Raw genomic sequence first — 19,174 nt, 5'->3', positions numbered from 1 at the left:
ACTTAAAAGAGATGTTTTTTTCCTTATCTAGCTATGGAGAACAGAGAAAAGGGGAATATAGGAGGAAAATAAGGAGGAAAGAAAGAAAAAGGAAACTGGTAGATTCGTTTAAGAAATGTTTTTGCTTTGCTAAATATTTGTTGGAAATAAAAATCCTTTCACCATGTTACAGATACATATGAATGCAGGAATTATTTAGTCAGATTCAAAACAGAAGGAGGATACTGGGTTATCCTGTTTTCAATTTCTCTTCCCACATTCAAACCCTGCCTGGGTTTGAAATGAACAGATTTCTGTGGACGCTTAGTAAAGGAACTAGTCACTTAGGGGAGTTAGACATGTTCCGAAATCTTTTATGGGTGATTGTGTTTTTCCTGTGTCTTGCTTTTCATCATTTGATTTAAAGGGAATATAATAAAGCCATTAAGCACTTGGACTCTGGAATCAGACATGGCTGGGTCTGAATTCCTTTTCTATCTCTTACTAAATTCCTTTAACCTCTATGAGCCTGTGTCTTCATTTATAAAAAGGATAAATGACTAGGTTACTTCAATAAACAAATTGCAAGGAAAGAAAAAGAGGGAGAGGGACCTATGATTAAAAGAGACATGAGAGACTAAATGTGTGGATATTGCTTAGATCTGGTTTTGAAAATAAAAAAGCAATTGTAAAAATCATTTATGAGATAATTGGGGGGACTTGAACACTGATTAGATGTCTGATAATATTAAGGAATTATTTCAAATATGTTTATGTATGATTATAACATGGTATTGTGATTTGGGTTTTCTTTTTTAGTTGTCTTTTGATAGTAATGGAATATTTACAAGTAAAATGATATGATGTCTGAGATTTGCTTTAAAATAAGGGAGGAGGAAATGGTTGGGGTAGGGGTTAAAGAAGTCTGGCTATGAGCTGACAATTATTGATGCTGGGTGATCAACATAGAGGGGTTCATTATAATATACTCTCTAGTTTTAAATACATATTTGAGATTTTCCATAATAAAAGTTTAAAAAGAGAGATATCAATAATACTCATAATACTTACCTGATAAGATTATTGTGTTCATTAAATCACATGCTGTCTGTAAAGCACTTGGCAGAATGCTTGGCATATAATAGGTGCTCAATAAATGTCAGCTATTACTGTTAGAGACAACATCTCCTGTTTCCCATGTGCAGACCTGTGAAAACCAGACCATAAAATGTGTTGCTGACTGGAGCAGCTAACCTCACTCCTTCCCAAACAGGCAGCTGCTAGCTGTTGTTGCATTCGTCCTCCTCCAGCCTGATTTTGTACTAGGCCCCGTACTTTCCACACGCACTAAAATTCTATATTATAGTTGCTGTTGATTTTGCTTTTAGTTCCACAGTAAGTTTTAGTTGGGAATTTCAATGGAAAATGGGAGGCAACTATTAATAAGTATTGAGCAGTTGCTAGGAATTTCCCTACACAGTTTTATTTAACCTTTCTAAAAATCCTTCGAAGTCGAAATTGTTAGCTTCATTTTCGAGAGGAAGAAACTGAGAAGCTTCCTGGCTCACCCAAGGTCACAGCATTAAGTGGTGGACCTTAACTCACACTCAGCTCCTGAGAGCCCCAAAGGGCTTGTGCTTATCCAGGAGCCCTGGCCATCAGCCTCCTTGCCTTTCTTTCCTTGTCCTCGCTTAAAAACAACCACAATCCAGAAAAAGTTAAGTTGTCCCCAGTCAAAGGAGTCCGATACCGTATTTATCTGTCCTGTGGACTTCCTGGCAGGCCGCAGGGTGGTAAAAGAACTGCACATCTGATAAGGAGAGTCACAGGCTTGGGTGGGAGCTTGAGGCTGGCAGAGGGGTTCTCAGGAAGAAGTATTAGAAAAAGGACTTCAGGATTGCCCTGACATTTGTGTTTAATTTTCCTCTTGTTCTAAATGCTATTCAACTTTTATGGGAAGGAGAAAGCAGAGAGAGATACCTTATACGAGAGCATGCAATTCCAAAAATTAAAACCAGGCAGCTACCATCCAAAACCGTGGGCCCCAATTCAAGCCCCAGCTGTCATTTAGTTCCGTGGTTACGCCGACACCCTAAACTTGCAAATCATCAGTTGACTTTAGAATCCAGCTTATTGAAAGCGGGTCAATTCCGTGCTAGGAGAGTATCTGATTACAACCGGAGTTATTGGTTGTTTATATCGAACATTCCCGGGAATGGAGCGGAGAAAGAGACACCAGAAGAGACAAACTCCAGCGACCAAGTGCCCAAGGAGATAGTGCCTCAAACTAGAGGCTCAGCCTCTTGGGCCCCGCTCCAGGGCGTCGGGAGGGGTTGGGTTCTTCCAAACGCCGCCGGGAAGTGGCCTAGCTAATTAACCCTTTCCCTGCAGAGCCCAGAGGCCCTCACTCTCAAGGCCACTCCCGCAGCCGGGCTGCAGAAAGGAGTCGACACCACCCCTCGCCAGAGAGGACCGCCCACCTCCCCAGGCCTGCCTATTCCCTGCTGCGAATCCGGGTCTCTCCGCCTAGCGCTGGGCTAAGGTCCTCTTAATTAGGAAACAATAGCTGTTTAGGAAGAAGCGCAAATACCCCGAGCTCTGCGCGCCCAAGCCTGGCATTCTCGAGAGCTCCCGCGGGGCGAGGAACCCGGCAACTCAGAGCAGAGGGAGATGAAGAGACGGAGCCCGCTTGCGGAGGCCTGGGCGTCAGGAATAGCCCGACCCGTCTCCCGGGGCCCTGCCCTCAGCCTTTGCGTGTGGCGGGGACCTGCCGGGTGGGGAACCACCCTCTTCACTGCTGCAGATTTGGAGGGGAGGGGCCAGAAGCCCTGGGGGAGAAGGCGCGGAACGCGGGATTTAGCCCCTCGGATGTAAGGGCGGTCCCCAGTCCAGCCTCAGGCCCCCGCGCCCGGCGCGCGGGGTCACAGCCACGAAGTCCTTTTCCTCCCCGAAGGGAGCCGGCCCTCGATCCCTCGGAGGGTGGAGATTCCTCACGTTCCCTCCGCTCGCTCCCCGGGGTGGGAGAAGAGATGTGGGATTAGGCTGGAGTGAATATTCCGTGTGCTCTGTAATCACACACACAGTGAAATCTTCACCGTTGACTTAAGTTACTTGGCGCTGCGAGGGCTGGGGCCCCGCGTATTGATTAAACGCAGCCTCTATTTACCTAAACAACAAATGTAGAGATTAGCAACGTTCACTTGATCACAATAATGGGGTTGACAATTAAGGGGCAATGCGTCCCAGATGTAACCGAGCCTTGGAGGAGGGCGGGCGGGCGGGCGGCAGGCTTCTTGGAGACGGGCGCTCGGGGGCTGCGGCGGTGAAGGTGCGGAGCCGGACGCAGAGCAGGGGGCGGCGCGGGGAGCGCGGCAAGAGGCGGAGGGGAGGACCAGCAGCAGCGAGGCCTCCGGCCACGCGGCAGGGGAGCCCCGCAGCTGGCTTTGGGGGGACCCGAACATCCCCACTCCCAGCGTGGCATCTGGAGCGCGGAGTCTGCCTCCCCGCGGCGATGTCACCTGCCTCAAGGCCGTCTCGCCTGCTGCCGCCTGGCAGGGAAGGAGGATCGACGCCGCTGACGCGTGCCCGAGTGAGTGTGTCAGTGTCATCAATGTGCATTCTGCCTGCGGCAGCGGGGGAAGTGGGAGGGGCAGGAGGAGGCGCACGTGTCTAATGTGTGCGGAGCCTCCCTCTGCCCCTCCGTGTACCCGGCTCTTGATACTTCAAGAGGCGAGTCAGGGTGGAGGTGTCAGTCTGGCCTCTCGATGGGGGTGGGTGTGACAAGAGAGGACGCTAGAGTGGCTGAAATTCAGAAAGCATGAAAGTGTCGGCCCAGGACAGGCCTGTTCTCGGAGATGTCACAGGAGTACCTGGGTGCTTGGTGGGACTCTTAACCGATCTTCTTTCTCAATCTCTCACTAAGCTGTAGAGCCCTGAGAAGTCCTGGGAAGGGAGGCAGGGTGGGGAATGAAAGGAAGCAACTCAAGGAAGAACTCAGGAGAGTAAGATATGGGGTAATAAAGGACAGATGAGAGCGGTTGTGGGGAGAGGGGTGTGTGTGTGAGGTCACCATCCGCCTAGAAGAGTTTCCGTATCCTGGGGTCCCATCGCAGGTTGGCTGCAAAAGACACAGGTGGCAACTCTTCCAATGCATGTAGTTTCTCTGTTTTTCCCCTCTTCCCTCTGTGCCCCATTATCAACCCGGAATGCTTCCCATTCCACATATAGACACAAATAAAATGATTTGTCCCAGACACCCATGGACAAGCCAGGACGAAGCCCTTTCCCGCCAAACCACTAAGGCCGGGAAATAAACTGCGCCTGCCCAGGCTCTAGGCGCTGGAGCCCGCGAGAAGACTTGAGTGGTAAGAGGATATAGAGAATTGGAAAAAGGGAGGGAGAAAGGAAAAGAGAAGGTTAGGAAAGAGAAGAAGAGAGAGGAGAAAAGGGGGAGGGGATCTACAGGGACAGAGTTGGACGTGGGGTTCGGTTACTATCGCCCCCTCCGCGCCCAGGGTCTTTAGGCCCGCTGCCTGTCCCCCATTGCAGAGCTGAGGGCGGACTGGGGGAGGGGGAGATAAAACAAAGGGAATTCTCCCCTGGGAAGTGTGAAGTGCGTCTGTCCTCTCCTTTCAGGCTCTGGAAAAACTGGCTGGAATTTCCTTGTCGTGAGAAGACCGACGAGTCTGCAGTTCAGGAGACAACTACAAACAGACTTTGGGGCGGGAAGGAGGGCGGGAGGAGGGGGCTGGCAGGGGCCTGCTTTGATCGCTTTGGCTCTGTTGTAATTTTGTCTTCGCCAGTTAGATTAGCTGAAATAGTCAGCCCGAGCGAGGAGGTCGGTTCCGAGGAGTTCTCTCCCTCCCCACCGCCCCCTCCCCCGCGTCGTGTGCAAGCGGGGAGCTGGGTCGCGGCTCCTCCCCGAGTCGCGCCTGAAACTTCAAGGGCTAATGGTTGTGTGTTCCTGCCGTAATTAGGAGGCCACACCGCACTCGAACACTCCGTTAAAACAAATCTGTAAGTCATCCTCCCCCTCTCCGGGGACAGACCCGGGGAAAGGAGGCAGCTGGGACTGCTCGCGGCAGTGTCCTCCGCTGGGGGAGTGGCGTCGCTGTGAACCCCGGCCTCGGTCCTTCTAAGCTCTTCCTTAAAAAGAAGAGAAAAGGGGCAAAGAATGGGCACCTCGCCATCCATCGAACGAGCCAGGGGAGCCTGTGTCTTTGCTTGAAAAGTTTTCAGAATAAATCGCTCTGGTGGGTCTAAGCAGTGATGAAGAGAGGCTGGACCCGTGTTTTCTCCAGAACATTGCGATAATGTGAAGGATATGGAGTCGTCCTCCCCCCACCACCCCTTTTCTTTTTCCTCTCCATATAAATCAGCCATATAAATCATTTGCATTGTTTAAGGTACATTGATCAATCTAATGGCTTGTAATAGGCTCCTAATTGCCACTTGCAGAGTTCTGAAGGCTCCGGTTTGAACGGGGAAGGTTCTCGATTCCAGACCAAGGAAGAGCACCACGATGACCAGGTCATCTGCAGTCTCAGAGCCTCAGGGGAGGGAGGAAAGGGGGCTTACTAGGGATATTTGCTATACCTTTTCTTCTTTCTTTCTTTCAAATTGCACTAATGAGCAAAGCCCAGGCTGTGATTTATTGATTAGTGTAGACAGGATGATTTTGCTTTTATCAGACAAGAAATCTTCCTTATTTGCATTCCTTGTGTCTGTATATAATACAGTAAAAAAATTCCTTAGCCACAAACCGCTCTTAGTCATACCTTTTCTTTTTATTTACTTATTTCTCACAGCGTAAGATTAGGAATTGTGATAGAAAATAATATGGGGGAGGCGGACACTGTTAAAGGAAGGAAGAAAAAGCCAAACTTTCTCCAGTATGGATGGAGTCCTGGACATATGCCTAAAGTCCTGTTTCACAACTTGCAGTTGTGCCTCCTTCAAACCCTGAAAGGAGGAGGGAGAGTTGGAAGTTTCTTCAAAGCCTGCCTATGAAAGAGTAAAACTGAGGAAACTGGTACCCTGGCTGGGAGAAGCTGATGAATGACCAGAATTCCCTGGCCTTTGGCTTTTTAAAAAATATTAGCTTAAGGTCTGAGTGAAAAGATTGCTTTAATATCTCCAAAGATGGTTCGATTAGAGTTGGCTGAGACACAAATGTGCTCCATTTTGGTAGAAATGCCCCAAAAGAGAAGGAGGAAGCCAACAGTGAATGGCACATTTGCTTAGGTCTAATACCCTTCTGTGGTAGTTGGTGAGGGAGGGAGGAAGGTAAAACCCCAAGCCGAACAGGCCCCCCGTAGTTTCCAAGCAAGGCAGTAAACAAATCTATGATGCTTGTCGAATAATCTTCCAATAATTGCAGTCATTAAAATCATCACACAGTCTACAGTCACCTTCCTTCCTTTGACACACCAGAGTCTTTCCTTTAATTGTTCATGCATTTTTGGCTCAGATAAACAGATCAAGGCAGGCTTAAAATATATGGCCCAGATACATCTAGCAGCAGAAAATTAGTTGTGTAGCAAATGTTTGGAGTGTACTTAATAGACTAAGCGTTTTCAGTTTCTCCAGTAGACCTTATAGACAAAACGGATTTGCATCTCCTGCCATCTCTAAAAAGCAGTAACACTTCTGAGATGGAGAAAAGATGAAAGTTCCAATGGCCTGGTGATCCTTCCTGGCTCTTTTATTTGCAAGGGCTGGGATGGAATGAGGGTGTTATAGAACAAATACTAAATGAAAGCTCAATGGAAATTGTGGGAGAGTTCCTCAGTTTTCAATTTATTTTCTCCACCCAGATGATCTCAAGGCTAGTGCTTTTAAAAATATAGATATGTTAACTATAAAAGATTCCCTTGTAATCAAAAGCTGCATTTCATTTTCACCCATAACTGACAAACTCCAACTGCGGAAAAGACTCATTCGACTCAACAGGCGCTATAGTCTGTATTGGCTTCCTCAGCCCCTGTTCATGGCAGGTGACTGTGGTACACAAGGGCAGCTTTTCGTGTGTGTGGTTTTTTTGTTTTGTTTTTTAACTCATTATTAATGTATCTCCCCAAATCCCACACTGTGCTGACCTGATAATCACTGCTGTAGTGTAGATCATGCAAATGAAAAGCATAATTAATCACGCAAATTATCCAGAAAGGGAGAGCGGTGGCTAAGCAAATAAATAAAGGCATGCGGGAGGAGGACAGGTCAGATAAATGCTTTTTACGGGCTCCTCTCCCTGCCTTCTCCTTTCCCTGCTCCCGGGCACCCAGGTCCTGGTGGCCGAGGCTTTGACAGCAGCTAGCAGAGCCCAGGTGAGAACCTTCGGTTCCTCCTCCCCTCTCGCCCACATCCTCTAGTCTCCCCAACTCTACCTCACCCCACCCCTGTGCAGTATATCCGCTGCTCAACTCTGCGACTGGCCAAAGCCCCTGGGAGACTGGGCAGCCACCTAATATTTCGAGTTATTCAGAAGATAACTGTTCCTCCCCCGTCTCCCTGTGCATCAGGGAGAAGCTTTTTTTTTTTTTTTTTTCCTGTGGCGTAGGAGCTCCAATCCTTCGGATCCGCGCTAATGACGGAATTGTTTCCCCGGTTTTGCCCACTAAATGCAGCAACTTGAGCAGTTGCTCAGATCAAAGCTCTCGGGAGAGGCAGGATGGGGGAAACAATATTTGTTCAAAGGAAGTGAACTCTTTCCTTTAATTACCCCATTCTTCTTTATTAGGATTCCTATTGAAATTTTTTGTAAAAAAATTATGTTGATTTAACCATAGTGTATTTACGATGTAAATATATTCCAAGATGAAAACGTCATGGATCAATTGTAAAGGACCCGGATACATAATTTTAAAAAATCAGTTTCAGTGTATATGAGGTTCTCACCCCACTTTCGCTGCTCAGTCAGATTTGTTTATGCAGAATCGACATTTAATAGTGCTAATTGCACTCCAGTTAAATTGCCCTGATTGCAGAAAGGGAAGCAATTTTCGTGCTCTCTGTCTGGGTTTGGAAGAAATTGTTTTATATTCACCTCTTTATAAAGAAGTGGAGATAAGGCACCGGGGCCTTTGCACAAATTGCACTTAGAGGCTGACTGGCAGCATTCAGGCGCTATAATAGAGCATTATTTGGCCGTTTTGAATAATGTAAAGCGTTTGCTGAAAGCTATTCTCCTGAAAATTGCTTTAACTTTTAAAAGGGTGATGATTCACTCCAAACCAGGCCTTTGTTACATTGTCATTATTTCCCCAAATGTTTTAACAGTCAGCTCAACACTTCAGCATAACACATTGATCTTTGTTTAAAAACTAGATTTTTTAGAGAATGAAAAAAACTGTCACACACACACACACACACACACACACACACACACACACAAACTGGACTTCTTCTGAAAGATTTCCATGGGGGCCCCACTTTAGAGTTGAAGTGCCCGGAGCGTCTGCCTGCGATCGTTTGGAAGATTTCCTAACTTTTATTGTGATCCGGTGATGTGTATCTAAAGGAATATCCGAGTGCCCACGTAGAGAGTCTGACAGCTGGAACTACACTGAAAACGGAGGGAGGGGGAGGGGGAGGGGAAAGGAGGAAGAAGAGGAGGAGAAGAGACAGGCAACCAAGGCGCCGGGAGCCCGAGGTGCCAGCGTGAATTGTTTTAAATGGTTGACTTGAAAATGTCACGAGTGCTAAATGGCTTTTCGGATTGTCTTATTTATTACTTTGTCAGGTTTCCTTAAGGAGAGCGTGTGTTGGGGGTGAGGGAGGATGTGGATGGGGAAAACCTCCGCGCTTCTCCTCGGGGCTGCACTGGGTGACTCGGCAACGCCTGGCTGCCACTTAACAATCCCTCTATTAGTAAATCGACGCGAAGACTCTACGCGAAGCCGAGCACCAGTCTGACCTTCCAGGGCAGAAGTCACCTGTTGGGAAGGGCTCCCGGGTCCCACTGCCGGGCTTTCTGGCTCTTCCGGGCTGCTTGGACTCCCCCTCACCCCTCCATCCCGAGTGTCCCGGGGGCTTTTCACACCTTTCCCCCCCGCTTCCCCCGCCGATTGCTACCACAACCCCCCAGGGCACAGAGTTTCATTATAGCCGCGCCGGTCTTCTCACTCTCTCCCCTTTCTCTGTCATACGTGCCTCGGTGCTTTCGCCACCTTAGATCAAAGTGCGGGGGGAGGCATTTTGAGCAAAGATATTCTAACGACTAGCAAAGAAAGCAACCCAGATAGCCTTCTCCACCTACGGAGTGCTCCGGGATACACGCAGGCTCCATCTCAGTGCCGAGAGAAGAGCCACGGTGGTCGCACTCTTGCGCCAAGAGATATTGCAAAAGAAGGAAGAAAACGCTGGGGGCATAGTTCCATGTCCTCCTCACATGCTCCCCCTCCTCAACAACTCGCCTTTTGCACCCAAGCATCTGAGGTTCGTGGTTTAAAATGTCTTTGAAAGCAGGTTGTGGGCTTTCAGGAGAATGTGGTACATTAAAACCAGTACCCAGGTCTGTCGAGGGCACTGGTATTTCTGGTTCAAAAGCTGCCCCTGGCTGCCCTGAAGAAGAAAGAGAAAGGGAGACCCAGAAAGAAGAAAAACAGCTCAGCGGGTGCCGAGGGGCTCCAGGACGCTCAGTTGTCCGTCCGAGGACGTGTCTCCTCACACCGACAGGATCCGGAGAGGACTTCAGGATGCTTCCAGACTGCAAAATGTGGAGGCGCCCACGTGTGGCCTCGTCCCAGGCACTCGTGGACAGAGGTCCGGGAGAGAATCTCCCTGAGCACGTCCACGAAAGCAGGGCTAGGGGCGAGCCCACTTCTCAACCCGGCGCCCTTGCCCTGCAAAGCAGCCTCTAGGCCTAGGCGGTCTGGAGTGGGAGTGGGCTGGAGCTGGGGCAAGAAAACTCGCTTCCAGGCTGAAACGTGACATGCAAATTTTCACCGGGTTAAACAAACAGCCTAGCAAGCTTCAGCTTCAGCGGGGGCGGCTATGGGGGCGGACGCGGCTCGCGCGGGTCTGTGTTTCCAAAGTCGTTACATTGTGAAAATAAGCAGCTTCGTGCAGCGTGTTGTATGGGCTGATGCTTCCCACCCCCACGCCAGCCCCCAGCGAAACCCGGCAGACAGCACGTCCCACTGTTTAGTCATATTTGACAACTGGGTTAGCCTGGTATCTAGCCGCTGGCGAAACGGTACAAAGGGTGCCCGTAATTACCACTAGAAGCTTCTGGTGTGAGTGGCACTTGTATTACCCCCCGGGTCAGAGGCCAGAGCGACAATTAGGAAGTCACTTAGGCCGCTAAGGGAAATGGCGGGATGCTGAAGGCTCCAGGCCCTCCCAGCAAGTCTGTGGGTGTAGACCTGGACGGAGAGGCCTATTTCTCTCCTCTCGGAGGAGCTGTCCCTTCGCCCCCTTCTCTTCAATGTGACTCTGAGAGTAAAACTGAATCCAGTGGGAATAAGGAACTAGGTAGATAAATGACAATGATAAAATCGCAAGCGAGAATGATGGATTCCAGCTGAAGTTGTGCTCCGCGGGCGAGAGCCTGACACACAAAGTGAGCGTTGACATTTCCGTCTCCACTTGGGTCTTGCTGGTGCGGCCTCAGCCTCGGGCCCCCTCCCCTCCTGCCTCCTTTCCCACAAGTGGAGAGTCGAGGACTGTCAGTCTTAACTTGCATCATCTCGGGGAGGTTCGGGGGGCTTGTGGCTCGGTCTCAACGATAGTTAAACCTGGCTTGGTGCGTGTGTGTAAATTTTTAATTGCGCTGTAATTTCTTCAATCTCTAGCCCGCGACCCCCCCTCCCCCCCCCGCCAGCCGCGGTGACTGGCACGCGCCAGGAGCCCGGGCTCGGGCCCCTCGGCGCGTCTGATTGGCTGCGGGGCAGCTCCAGTCTGCTCTGCCTGCGCCCTCATTGGGTGAGAGGCGCCGCCAGCGGCACTTCAAAGCGGGTGCTCCTAGCACTTAGGCTGAGTTTAGCCGGCGGGAGCCCGGAGTCCGCTCGGCGCGAGCGCGGGGACACGGGAGCCGTGCGGTACCCGAACAGTTCTCCCGAGCAGCCGCCAGGTTCAGCCCCGCTCCCGGCCCCGCCGCGCCGCTCAGGGACCTGCTATGGCCACGTCTATACTTGGGGTAAGTCGGAAGTGCGGCATTTGCTTGTTTTAACTGGAGTAATTTTTCGTTATGGCTTCTCCGGGTCCGCGGCTCTGGAGAAACTGTTGCTGCCCGACTGCAGCCTCAGCTTCTTTTAGCACTTTCCACATTTCCAGGACTGATTCTTCCCAAGTTATTGGAACCCAGGAGGTGTCTTTGTAAGAAAAGGATTTGTTAAGCAAGTCCTTTTAATATTCGGTTTTAGAGGTTTCTTTTCTGCCCCTCGTGATTTATACCCCATCCCCCCTTGCTTCGGGGATTGTTGCAATTACGCGACATTGGTGTTTCCAGAAAACAGCGTTAATTGTTTTGCAGTCCATGTAGTCACGTTAACAAACATTTACACTTTTGCGGATCCCCAGTTTGTCTGTGACTCTGAAATCCATCGCGGGGGTCGCTTCTACTCGGACTTCTTCTTTTCGTAATTGTGTGTATATGTGTGTGTGTGTGTGTGTGTGTGTAAACATTTAAAATGTTTTCTGTTAAAAAGTCAAGTCCTAGCCACCCTTGGGAAGAGTGCCCCAAGTTTCCCCCACCCCCGGGTCGCTATTTCGGCCGCCTCTGCCCTCACCTGGCGTTTGTTGTCGATGTGTTTACCTCCGTGCTTCACCCCGAAGGGCGATTTGGGGGCTCCTGTGAGACGAGCGGGCTTATGGCGAACGGAAGGCGAGCGACTCGAGTCCGGTTTGGGGCAGGGTTTGCAGCGACTGAGGCGGGGAGAACCGAGACAGCTTTGATTTGTAGTCCCACTGAAGAACAAATTTCCAGCGCCGGGACCCTCGCCCTTGTGATCGCCTCTGCCCCGCGCGGGGTGCGGCGCATCCTCGGCGAGCGTGCGGGGAGGAGGCGCGAGCCGGGGAGCCACGACCCCCCGGGACCAGCCGCGGGAGGACGAGGCTGCTCACGGGTGCACTCTGTGTCTTCCTCCCACTTGTTCCTGCCCTCCTCCTCCTTGCTCCCTCCCCCACCCCACCCACTCTAGGAAGAGCCGCGCTTCGGAACGACCCCGTTGGCCATGCTGGCGGCGACCTGCAACAAGATCGGCAACACGAGCCCGCTGACGACGCTGCCGGAGTCGAGCGCTTTCGCCAAGGGCGGCTTCCATCCCTGGAAGCGCTCCTCGTCCAGCTGCAACCTCGGCTCCAGCCTCTCGGGCTTCGCCGTGGCCACCGGCGGCCGCGGCTCAGGCGGCCTGGCGGGCGGCTCTGGCGCAGCCAACAGCGCCTTCTGCTTGGCCTCCACGTCCCCCACGTCGTCCGCTTTCAGCAGCGACTACGGCGGCCTCTTCTCCAACTCGGCGGCGGCCGCGGCGGCGGCGGCCGGGGTGTCCCCGCAAGAGGCGGGCGGCCAGTCGGCCTTCATCTCCAAGGTGCACACGACGGCGGCCGACGGCCTGTACCCGCGCGTGGGCATGGCGCACCCGTACGAGTCGTGGTACAAGTCAGGCTTCCACTCAACGCTGGCGGCGGGCGAGGTGACCAACGGCGCGGCGTCGTCGTGGTGGGACGTGCACAGCAGCCCAGGCTCGTGGCTGGAGGTGCAGAACCCCGCTGGGGGGCTCCAGAGCTCGCTGCACTCGGGCGCCCCCCAGGCCTCGCTGCACTCGCAGCTCGGCACCTACAATCCCGACTTCAGCTCGCTCACGCACTCGGCCTTCAGCTCCACGGGCCTCGGCTCCTCGGCCGCCGCCGCCTCGCACTTGCTCTCCACCAGCCAGCACCTGCTGGCCCAGGACGGCTTCAAGCCGGTGCTGCCCTCCTACTCGGACTCCAGCGCCGCCGTGGCGGCCGCCGCAGCCAGCGCCATGATCTCGGGCGCCGCGGCCGCCGCCGCCGGGGGGAGCTCGGCGCGCTCGGCCCGCCGCTACTCCGGCCGCGCCACCTGCGACTGCCCCAATTGCCAGGAGGCGGAGCGGCTGGGCCCGGCCGGGGCGAGTCTGCGGCGCAAGGGCCTGCACAGCTGCCACATCCCGGGCTGCGGCAAGGTGTACGGCAAGACGTCGCACCTGAAGGCGCACCTGCGCTGGCACACGGGCGAGCGGCCCTTCGTGTGCAACTGGCTTTTCTGCGGCAAGCGCTTCACGCGCTCGGACGAGCTGCAGCGGCACCTGCGGACTCACACGGGCGAGAAGCGCTTCGCCTGTCCGGTGTGCAATAAGCGCTTCATGCGCAGCGACCACCTGAGCAAACACATTAAGACGCACAACGGGGGCGGCGGGGGCAAAAAGGGCAGCGACAGTGACACGGACGCCAGCAACCTGGAGACGCCCCGCTCCGAGTCCCCCGACCTCATCCTGCACGACTCCGGCGTCAGTGCCGCCCGGGCGGCGGCGGCGGCGGCTGCAGCAGCGGCGGCGGCGGCGGCCTCGGCAGGAGGCAAGGAAGCCGCGTCTGGCCCCAACGACTCTTAGAGGCCGGGCGAGAGGCGCGAGCGAGCGAGTAGAGACAGCGCGAGCGAGCGAGAGGTTCGGAGGGCGAGCGGGGTATGGACGGGCGGGAGCTCCACGGCCGCCCCCGGGCCGGCGCGAGGTAGAGCGGCATCCGGCTCGCGGGCCGCCGCTTGCCTGCCACGCTAGGAGCTCCCCTCTGCTGCCCGAGCCCAGACGAGAATCAAACGCGTGGTCCAGGAACAAAAGCGAAGCATCTTTCGACACAACACTTTAAAAAGCTGCACGCACAGACACACACACACACCGGAGACCTACAACCACAAGCACGCACACTCGAGCGCGCGCACACACACTTAACACTCGCACAAACTTCTCGAGCGAAGAGCAATACACAGAAACGCTCCCTCCTTCCCCACCGCCCACCCCCTTCCACCACCCTTCTCTGTCCTTTTTTCCAAAAGCAAGTCACCACCCTGCAAAGGACTGTCAGAACATTTGAAAACAAACGGGACCTATAAAAACAGACCCTTTGCGTGGATTATATTATATATAAAATGCTCCAAGTCCTGCTTGATATCTACTTACAATAAGACTTTTTTTTCTTATAAAAGGAAGCATCAAAAAAGGCCGAAGGTGAGAAATTAAACTGGAAGTCTAGTGACAGTTTCTCTGTATTTCATAACATCTGTATAAATAGGGTTCAGAAGGTTGTGTTCTCTTTTATTTTCTTGTAAATGTTCATTCGAATAGAGTTTTTTTGGTGAATTCCTGAAATTCAGGGAGTTTTTTTTTTTAATTTTCTGATGCACTTTGTGAAAGTCAGTATATATGTAAAAGATATTTAAAATGTTGAGTTATCATTTCACTCACAAACACGTAAGTTAAGGTCATCTAAAGAAATTAAATGCGTTTATCTGTATGAAGAAAATCTTGACATCATATTTTCACTTTGGTATTATTAAAGGACTCTGAACAATACACTTTCTTTTTTTTTTTTGATCCTGTTACCCCCTCAATAACCTTTAAGTGGGCCGACTTTTTTTTGTTGGGAAAAAAATCCCTTAAGTTAGTTTTAGGTGATGTGAGGTTTATGTGAGTTATAAAAGCGATACGTTTTTGAGAAGTGAGAATTATTTATTTGTATATATACAAATTATTTATTTGTATATTAACAGCGTAAATTAAATTAGGTTATAAGAAGGTGTAGTTGTATTACTAAACGAGAGAGCTCTCAATAGGTGACATTTTAAAACTCTGGAGCCCCTTCAAAAAAGCAAAGGTCCTTGGCAGCTTTAACTGGGGAGGTGCCTACCCCTCCCGGAGGGGTCTGACGAAACTCCAGTGGGTTTGTTTGTAAAGCGGTTTTAAAACAATCTTTGAAAGGAAAAAGCTTTTTAAAAGAAGTCGTAGCTCCCAAGACCCTCTACGTTGGGAGGTGACTCAGGGGAATAAATCGCTAGAGTCAATACCCCGGAAAAGACATTTCATGCCTAAATGAAAATCTTGTTAAATGTTATTAATTTTGACTTAGAGCACACAGCAGCCCCCTGTGCCTTGTATTCCCTTATTAGGGATTCATGTCTTATCAAATATCTAATTAATCTCCTAGACACCATTTGTTCTGGCCAACTTTATCTCAGCTGGTCCACGGGGAAAACTCCAAATATTCTCCGTGACAAAGCTCCCTTGAAGATCTTTTTAATTGTCTAAATTAACTGCACCAAATTTGCATGTCAAACGGTAAAGGGCAACCTGAGATAAAATGTAAACGTTTTAAAAGCCCCCAAACTAAGCACTTGATTTGATAACTAGGCTTTTTAATGTTATGGAAGACAACTGCTCCTTTCCTTTTCAAAGACGGCTGATCTATGCAAATAGTGAATTGGAAATGCCTAGGTCCCCGCGCCGTCAAATGGCCCTCGCAGGTTATTTGAATATCAGTGGCGCTGCTTCTGAAAAGGTTCAAGGATGCTCTCTGACTTCTTTGTGATTACTCAGTGCGGCGTCTTATTCTGAAGAAAAAAAACTCAGGAATAATTAAAGGCTGGGATCAGGCCTGGGAACACATTTGGGACAGGAATCTCATTTAGACAGTCTCTTTCAAAATAAGGCACAGTTAAATTGACCAGAAGGCAATTATTGAAATGAAAATTATTTTCACTCTCTTTGTCTTCTGACCACCAACTTAACAGCCCCAGTTTAAAAAAGAGGGAGAAGAGAGGGAGAGACGAAAAGAAAATTGGTAAATGAGATAATTTCCCAATTCGAAAAAATGTTAGTTTAGAAAATAAAGTACATATTTACAGAATAAAAATATTTCTAAAAAGCTCCCCACACAATAGGAAATGCAAGTAAAGTCAGCCGCAGTGGGGGGGAATTTTTTTATTATTATGACTGCCTTGGGAACTTCAATGAATGTTTTTATTTTTATGGGGGAAAAATAAATTGTTGTTATTAATAGTCAACAAAATTTTTCTCGCAAACTGCAGTGAAAAGCCAATTAGCAAAGTAGCGGTAAAACGTACAGCGAAGGTCCCCAGAGGGGCGTTTGCAGCGTGGCGCTGGGTGGCTTCTTCCCGCTCCTCCTTCTTGCTGTCCCCGCAGCCTCGGCTGCCCCTCTCTTCCTCGAGTGTTTCTTTTCTTTGGCCATTTTCGCTCCCCGCTCAAACAGTTTATCACCGGGCGCCCCAGCCCACACTCCTCGCGCCTCTGGTCCAGGTCTGGCCTGGAGCAGCTGGCCAGGGGGACGTTCACCCTGGGGGCTCGAGGCCGAGGTACTGGAGGCCGGGAGGGTGCCCGGCGTGTTTGGGGGCTGAGGGCGGGCGGCGCGGAGGTGAGGGTGTGGTGGGGTCTCCCGAGGAATGAGGGCGCCCGGGCGTCTGTCCCAGGCAGCTTTGTTTCTCGTGGATAATAAAAGCAGATCAAAGGGCCTGGCCGTGCAGGTCCCGCTCGCCGCGCGGCTCCCTCCGCAGCCCAGTGATCAAGGCCTCTGCGCGCTGCCTCTGCCCCGCGGGTCAGCCGACGTCCATCACCGCGGCTCCCGGGAACGGCGGGCGGCGGCCGGGCCCGAGCGTCCAGTCGGGGGGTGGGCAGAGCTCGCGTAACCTGCACGCGGAGGGAGCGGGCCCCTGCCCCCAGCCGAAACCAGCAGGCAAGGCAGACCCCCGCGCTCCTACCCAACCCCCAGCCCCAGGGGGCTCTGGGGGGCGCGGGTATACCTTGTCTTGAGCGGGCAGCCACCCGCTGCGGCCGAGCAAATTGGAGAGAGCGTGCGTGGGAGGAGAGTCCACGAACCCGGGAAGAATTCGGTCTCCACCCGAGGTGGAGCCGCGTCTCCCCTGGGCCACCTGGGGGCTACGGGGCCCGGGCCAATCTGGCTCCTGGGCCCGGGAGAAACGGGAGGCCGCGGCCAGGGGTCGGGGCGCAGACAGGGGCTGCTGCTCGGAGGCCGGTGTGGGGCGAGGGGCGCAGACAGGGGTCCTGAGTCCGCTCAGGCCCGGGTGAGGGGAAATGCGATTTCGTTTCAGCCGGTTTCTCCCAGCGTTTCCTGTGCTGTAGTTTCCTGCGTAGTAGAGGAACGAAGACCAAGTTTTCCTCGGCTCTTCGCCTAGCCAGCGCCGATCCACACCCTCCCCCGGCGATTTCCTTTTCTGGCTTTACATTTTCCCCCGCGGAGTGAATTGGATCCTACCTGATGAAGGGGTGAAAAAAGAAAGAAAAAAGAAAGATTTTTCTTTCCTCAAGGAGGGAAAACAACATTAGTTTGACACGATTAGATGGTGCACCTGAGCGGCTTGTCTGGACATTCCGTCAAATCATTATAAGTCGTGTAAAATTGAATTTCTTTTTATTCAGATGGAAACTTTATTTGTTTTAACTCTAATCTTATTTGCATCTATTATCTGTATTCACCAAGGCTCTCTCCCACTACAAAAATGCAGATGAAGTAAATCTTACATAAATCCCGCCCATTTGTGTAATTGGTATACTAAGTGTTTATTTTAAGTGAGAATAATTTAGCTACAAATTTTCTTAAGGAATAACATTCTTAACACATTAAAAAAACTGAAAACTCTGATTTGCTTTTATGTTTGACAGTCGCTCTTGATTCCCTTAAGAGGAGCTTGGCGAGTGCGGCTCGCTGGCGCCATCTAGAGCTCCGGGCCGGGAAAGCCGCGCTGTCCGCCCTTGCTCGCCGCTTCGAGCGCGGGGAGTCGGCGTTTGCCGCGAGCTGCAGCAACCCAGCGAATCGAGCAAAGAAAAGCGAGTTTTTGTGCTTCGTGGGGGACAAGCCCCGCTACTGGGCGGCACTGCTTAGTAATGGCCGGTATTAAATGCTCCCAGACAAAGGAAGTCTTTTCTGGAACTTGCTAACTGAAAACCCAAACGAAACAATATAACGCCCTGCTTGGCCCTAGTCTTAGAATTGGCGCATTTAGCATTTCCTTCAAGGCAACTTTAGGGTCTTCCAACTTGGAGGTGAGCACGCTGGGCGCTGTTGGCGGCGACGTGAACCCCGGCATGGGGACCCGGCCGTGGCTGCAGCGCCCCTGCGCTCTTCCCCCAACTACCCGGATCTGAAGGCTCCCGGTCGGCGGGACCCACGTGGGTTATCTGGGACCGACCGAACCAAGCTGATTAAACCAGGCAAGCAGACCGTCCCAGGTCCCCAGGCGCCCCCTGTGAAGGGGAGGAAGCGAGGGACCTGCAGTTTTCTCCGGCCTGGACCCGGGGATGGCCGAAGCAGCCTCCTGCCTCGCCTCTGTCCTCCAGGCGCCGTCCCGCCCGAGTCGGGTGCTGGGGGCTGCTGGGCAGGCCGGGGCCCTGCGGGGAGCGCAGGGCCCCCTAGGGCTGCCAGAAGTCCCGAAACCCCTGACCCCAGACGCTTGCGAAGGGTCCGCACTCCCTGCTGGCGCAAACTGACCCCTTTGGCCCCCACCTTTTCCCTTTGAAACCCAAATCTAAAATCGGGTAACACTTGGGGGCGTTGATCAATTTTCTCTCCACTCTGCCTCGCCCTCCTCCCGCCGCCCCTTTCCCTCCTCTTCCTAGTCCACTACCCAACCCCGCGTCTTCAGACGTCGTGCAGTGGCGTCTTCCCCTCCTTTCTTGTCCCCCACCCTCCCCGCACGTTTATTGTATTTTAATCTTGAAAGCTACATCTCCAAATCCCGCGCCAGAGGCCGCAGAGGCGCCGGAGCCCGCAGCAGCTAGAGCCGGCCCAGGCGCTGGGGCGCCGGGCTCCCCGATCTCGCGCCAGGGAAACGCCGTGCATTTCCGGGAACTCGCAGCCACCTTTGCAGCCGGTAACTCGGTTGGGTTTGTATTTGCTGTTTTAATACAAACCCCGCCGCACTGCCTGTTTCAAAAAGATGTGCTAATTACTACTTGGATAGCAGGACGCAAAGTCCTTGTCCATTTCCCAGTACAAAGTAGGTTGCTAGAAAATTTGAAATTGCCTTTCAGCCTAAAGCTGCCTTACCTGAATGTCATAATTACAGTAATTATGTACATCCAAATTACATGCTAATTAAATTAGAATCAAATCGTTCTAAATCGAAATCAAATGAGGTAGTGAAGAATTAATCAATGACAACATAAATAGAGAGCTTCCTTCAGAGATATTTATTGTAACGATCCAAGGAGGG

The 19,174-nt window shown here is 51.8% G+C and overlaps 1 protein-coding gene across 1 annotated transcript; it reads left to right on the top strand.

Moving 5' to 3' along the window:
- Window positions 1-12,132: 12,132 nt before the first annotated feature.
- SP9 (Sp9 transcription factor) lies at window positions 12,133-13,650 on the top strand. Its single transcript, XM_027128034.1, has one exon. The coding sequence runs from the start codon at window positions 12,153-12,155 to the stop codon at window positions 13,545-13,547; it is 1,395 nt and encodes a 464-aa protein (XP_026983835.1). The 5' UTR covers window positions 12,133-12,152; the 3' UTR covers window positions 13,548-13,650.
- Window positions 13,651-19,174: the final 5,524 nt, after the last annotated feature.

Source organism: Aethalodelphis obliquidens, unplaced genomic scaffold (genome assembly GCF_003676395.1).
Source record: "Aethalodelphis obliquidens isolate GAN/ISIS:26980383/991018 unplaced genomic scaffold, ASM367639v1 scaffold2, whole genome shotgun sequence".
Classification (NCBI taxonomy): domain Eukaryota; kingdom Metazoa; phylum Chordata; class Mammalia; order Artiodactyla; family Delphinidae; genus Aethalodelphis; species Aethalodelphis obliquidens.
Note: the sequence above shows the minus strand (reverse complement) of the source record. Positions and strands in the feature narration are given on the sequence as shown.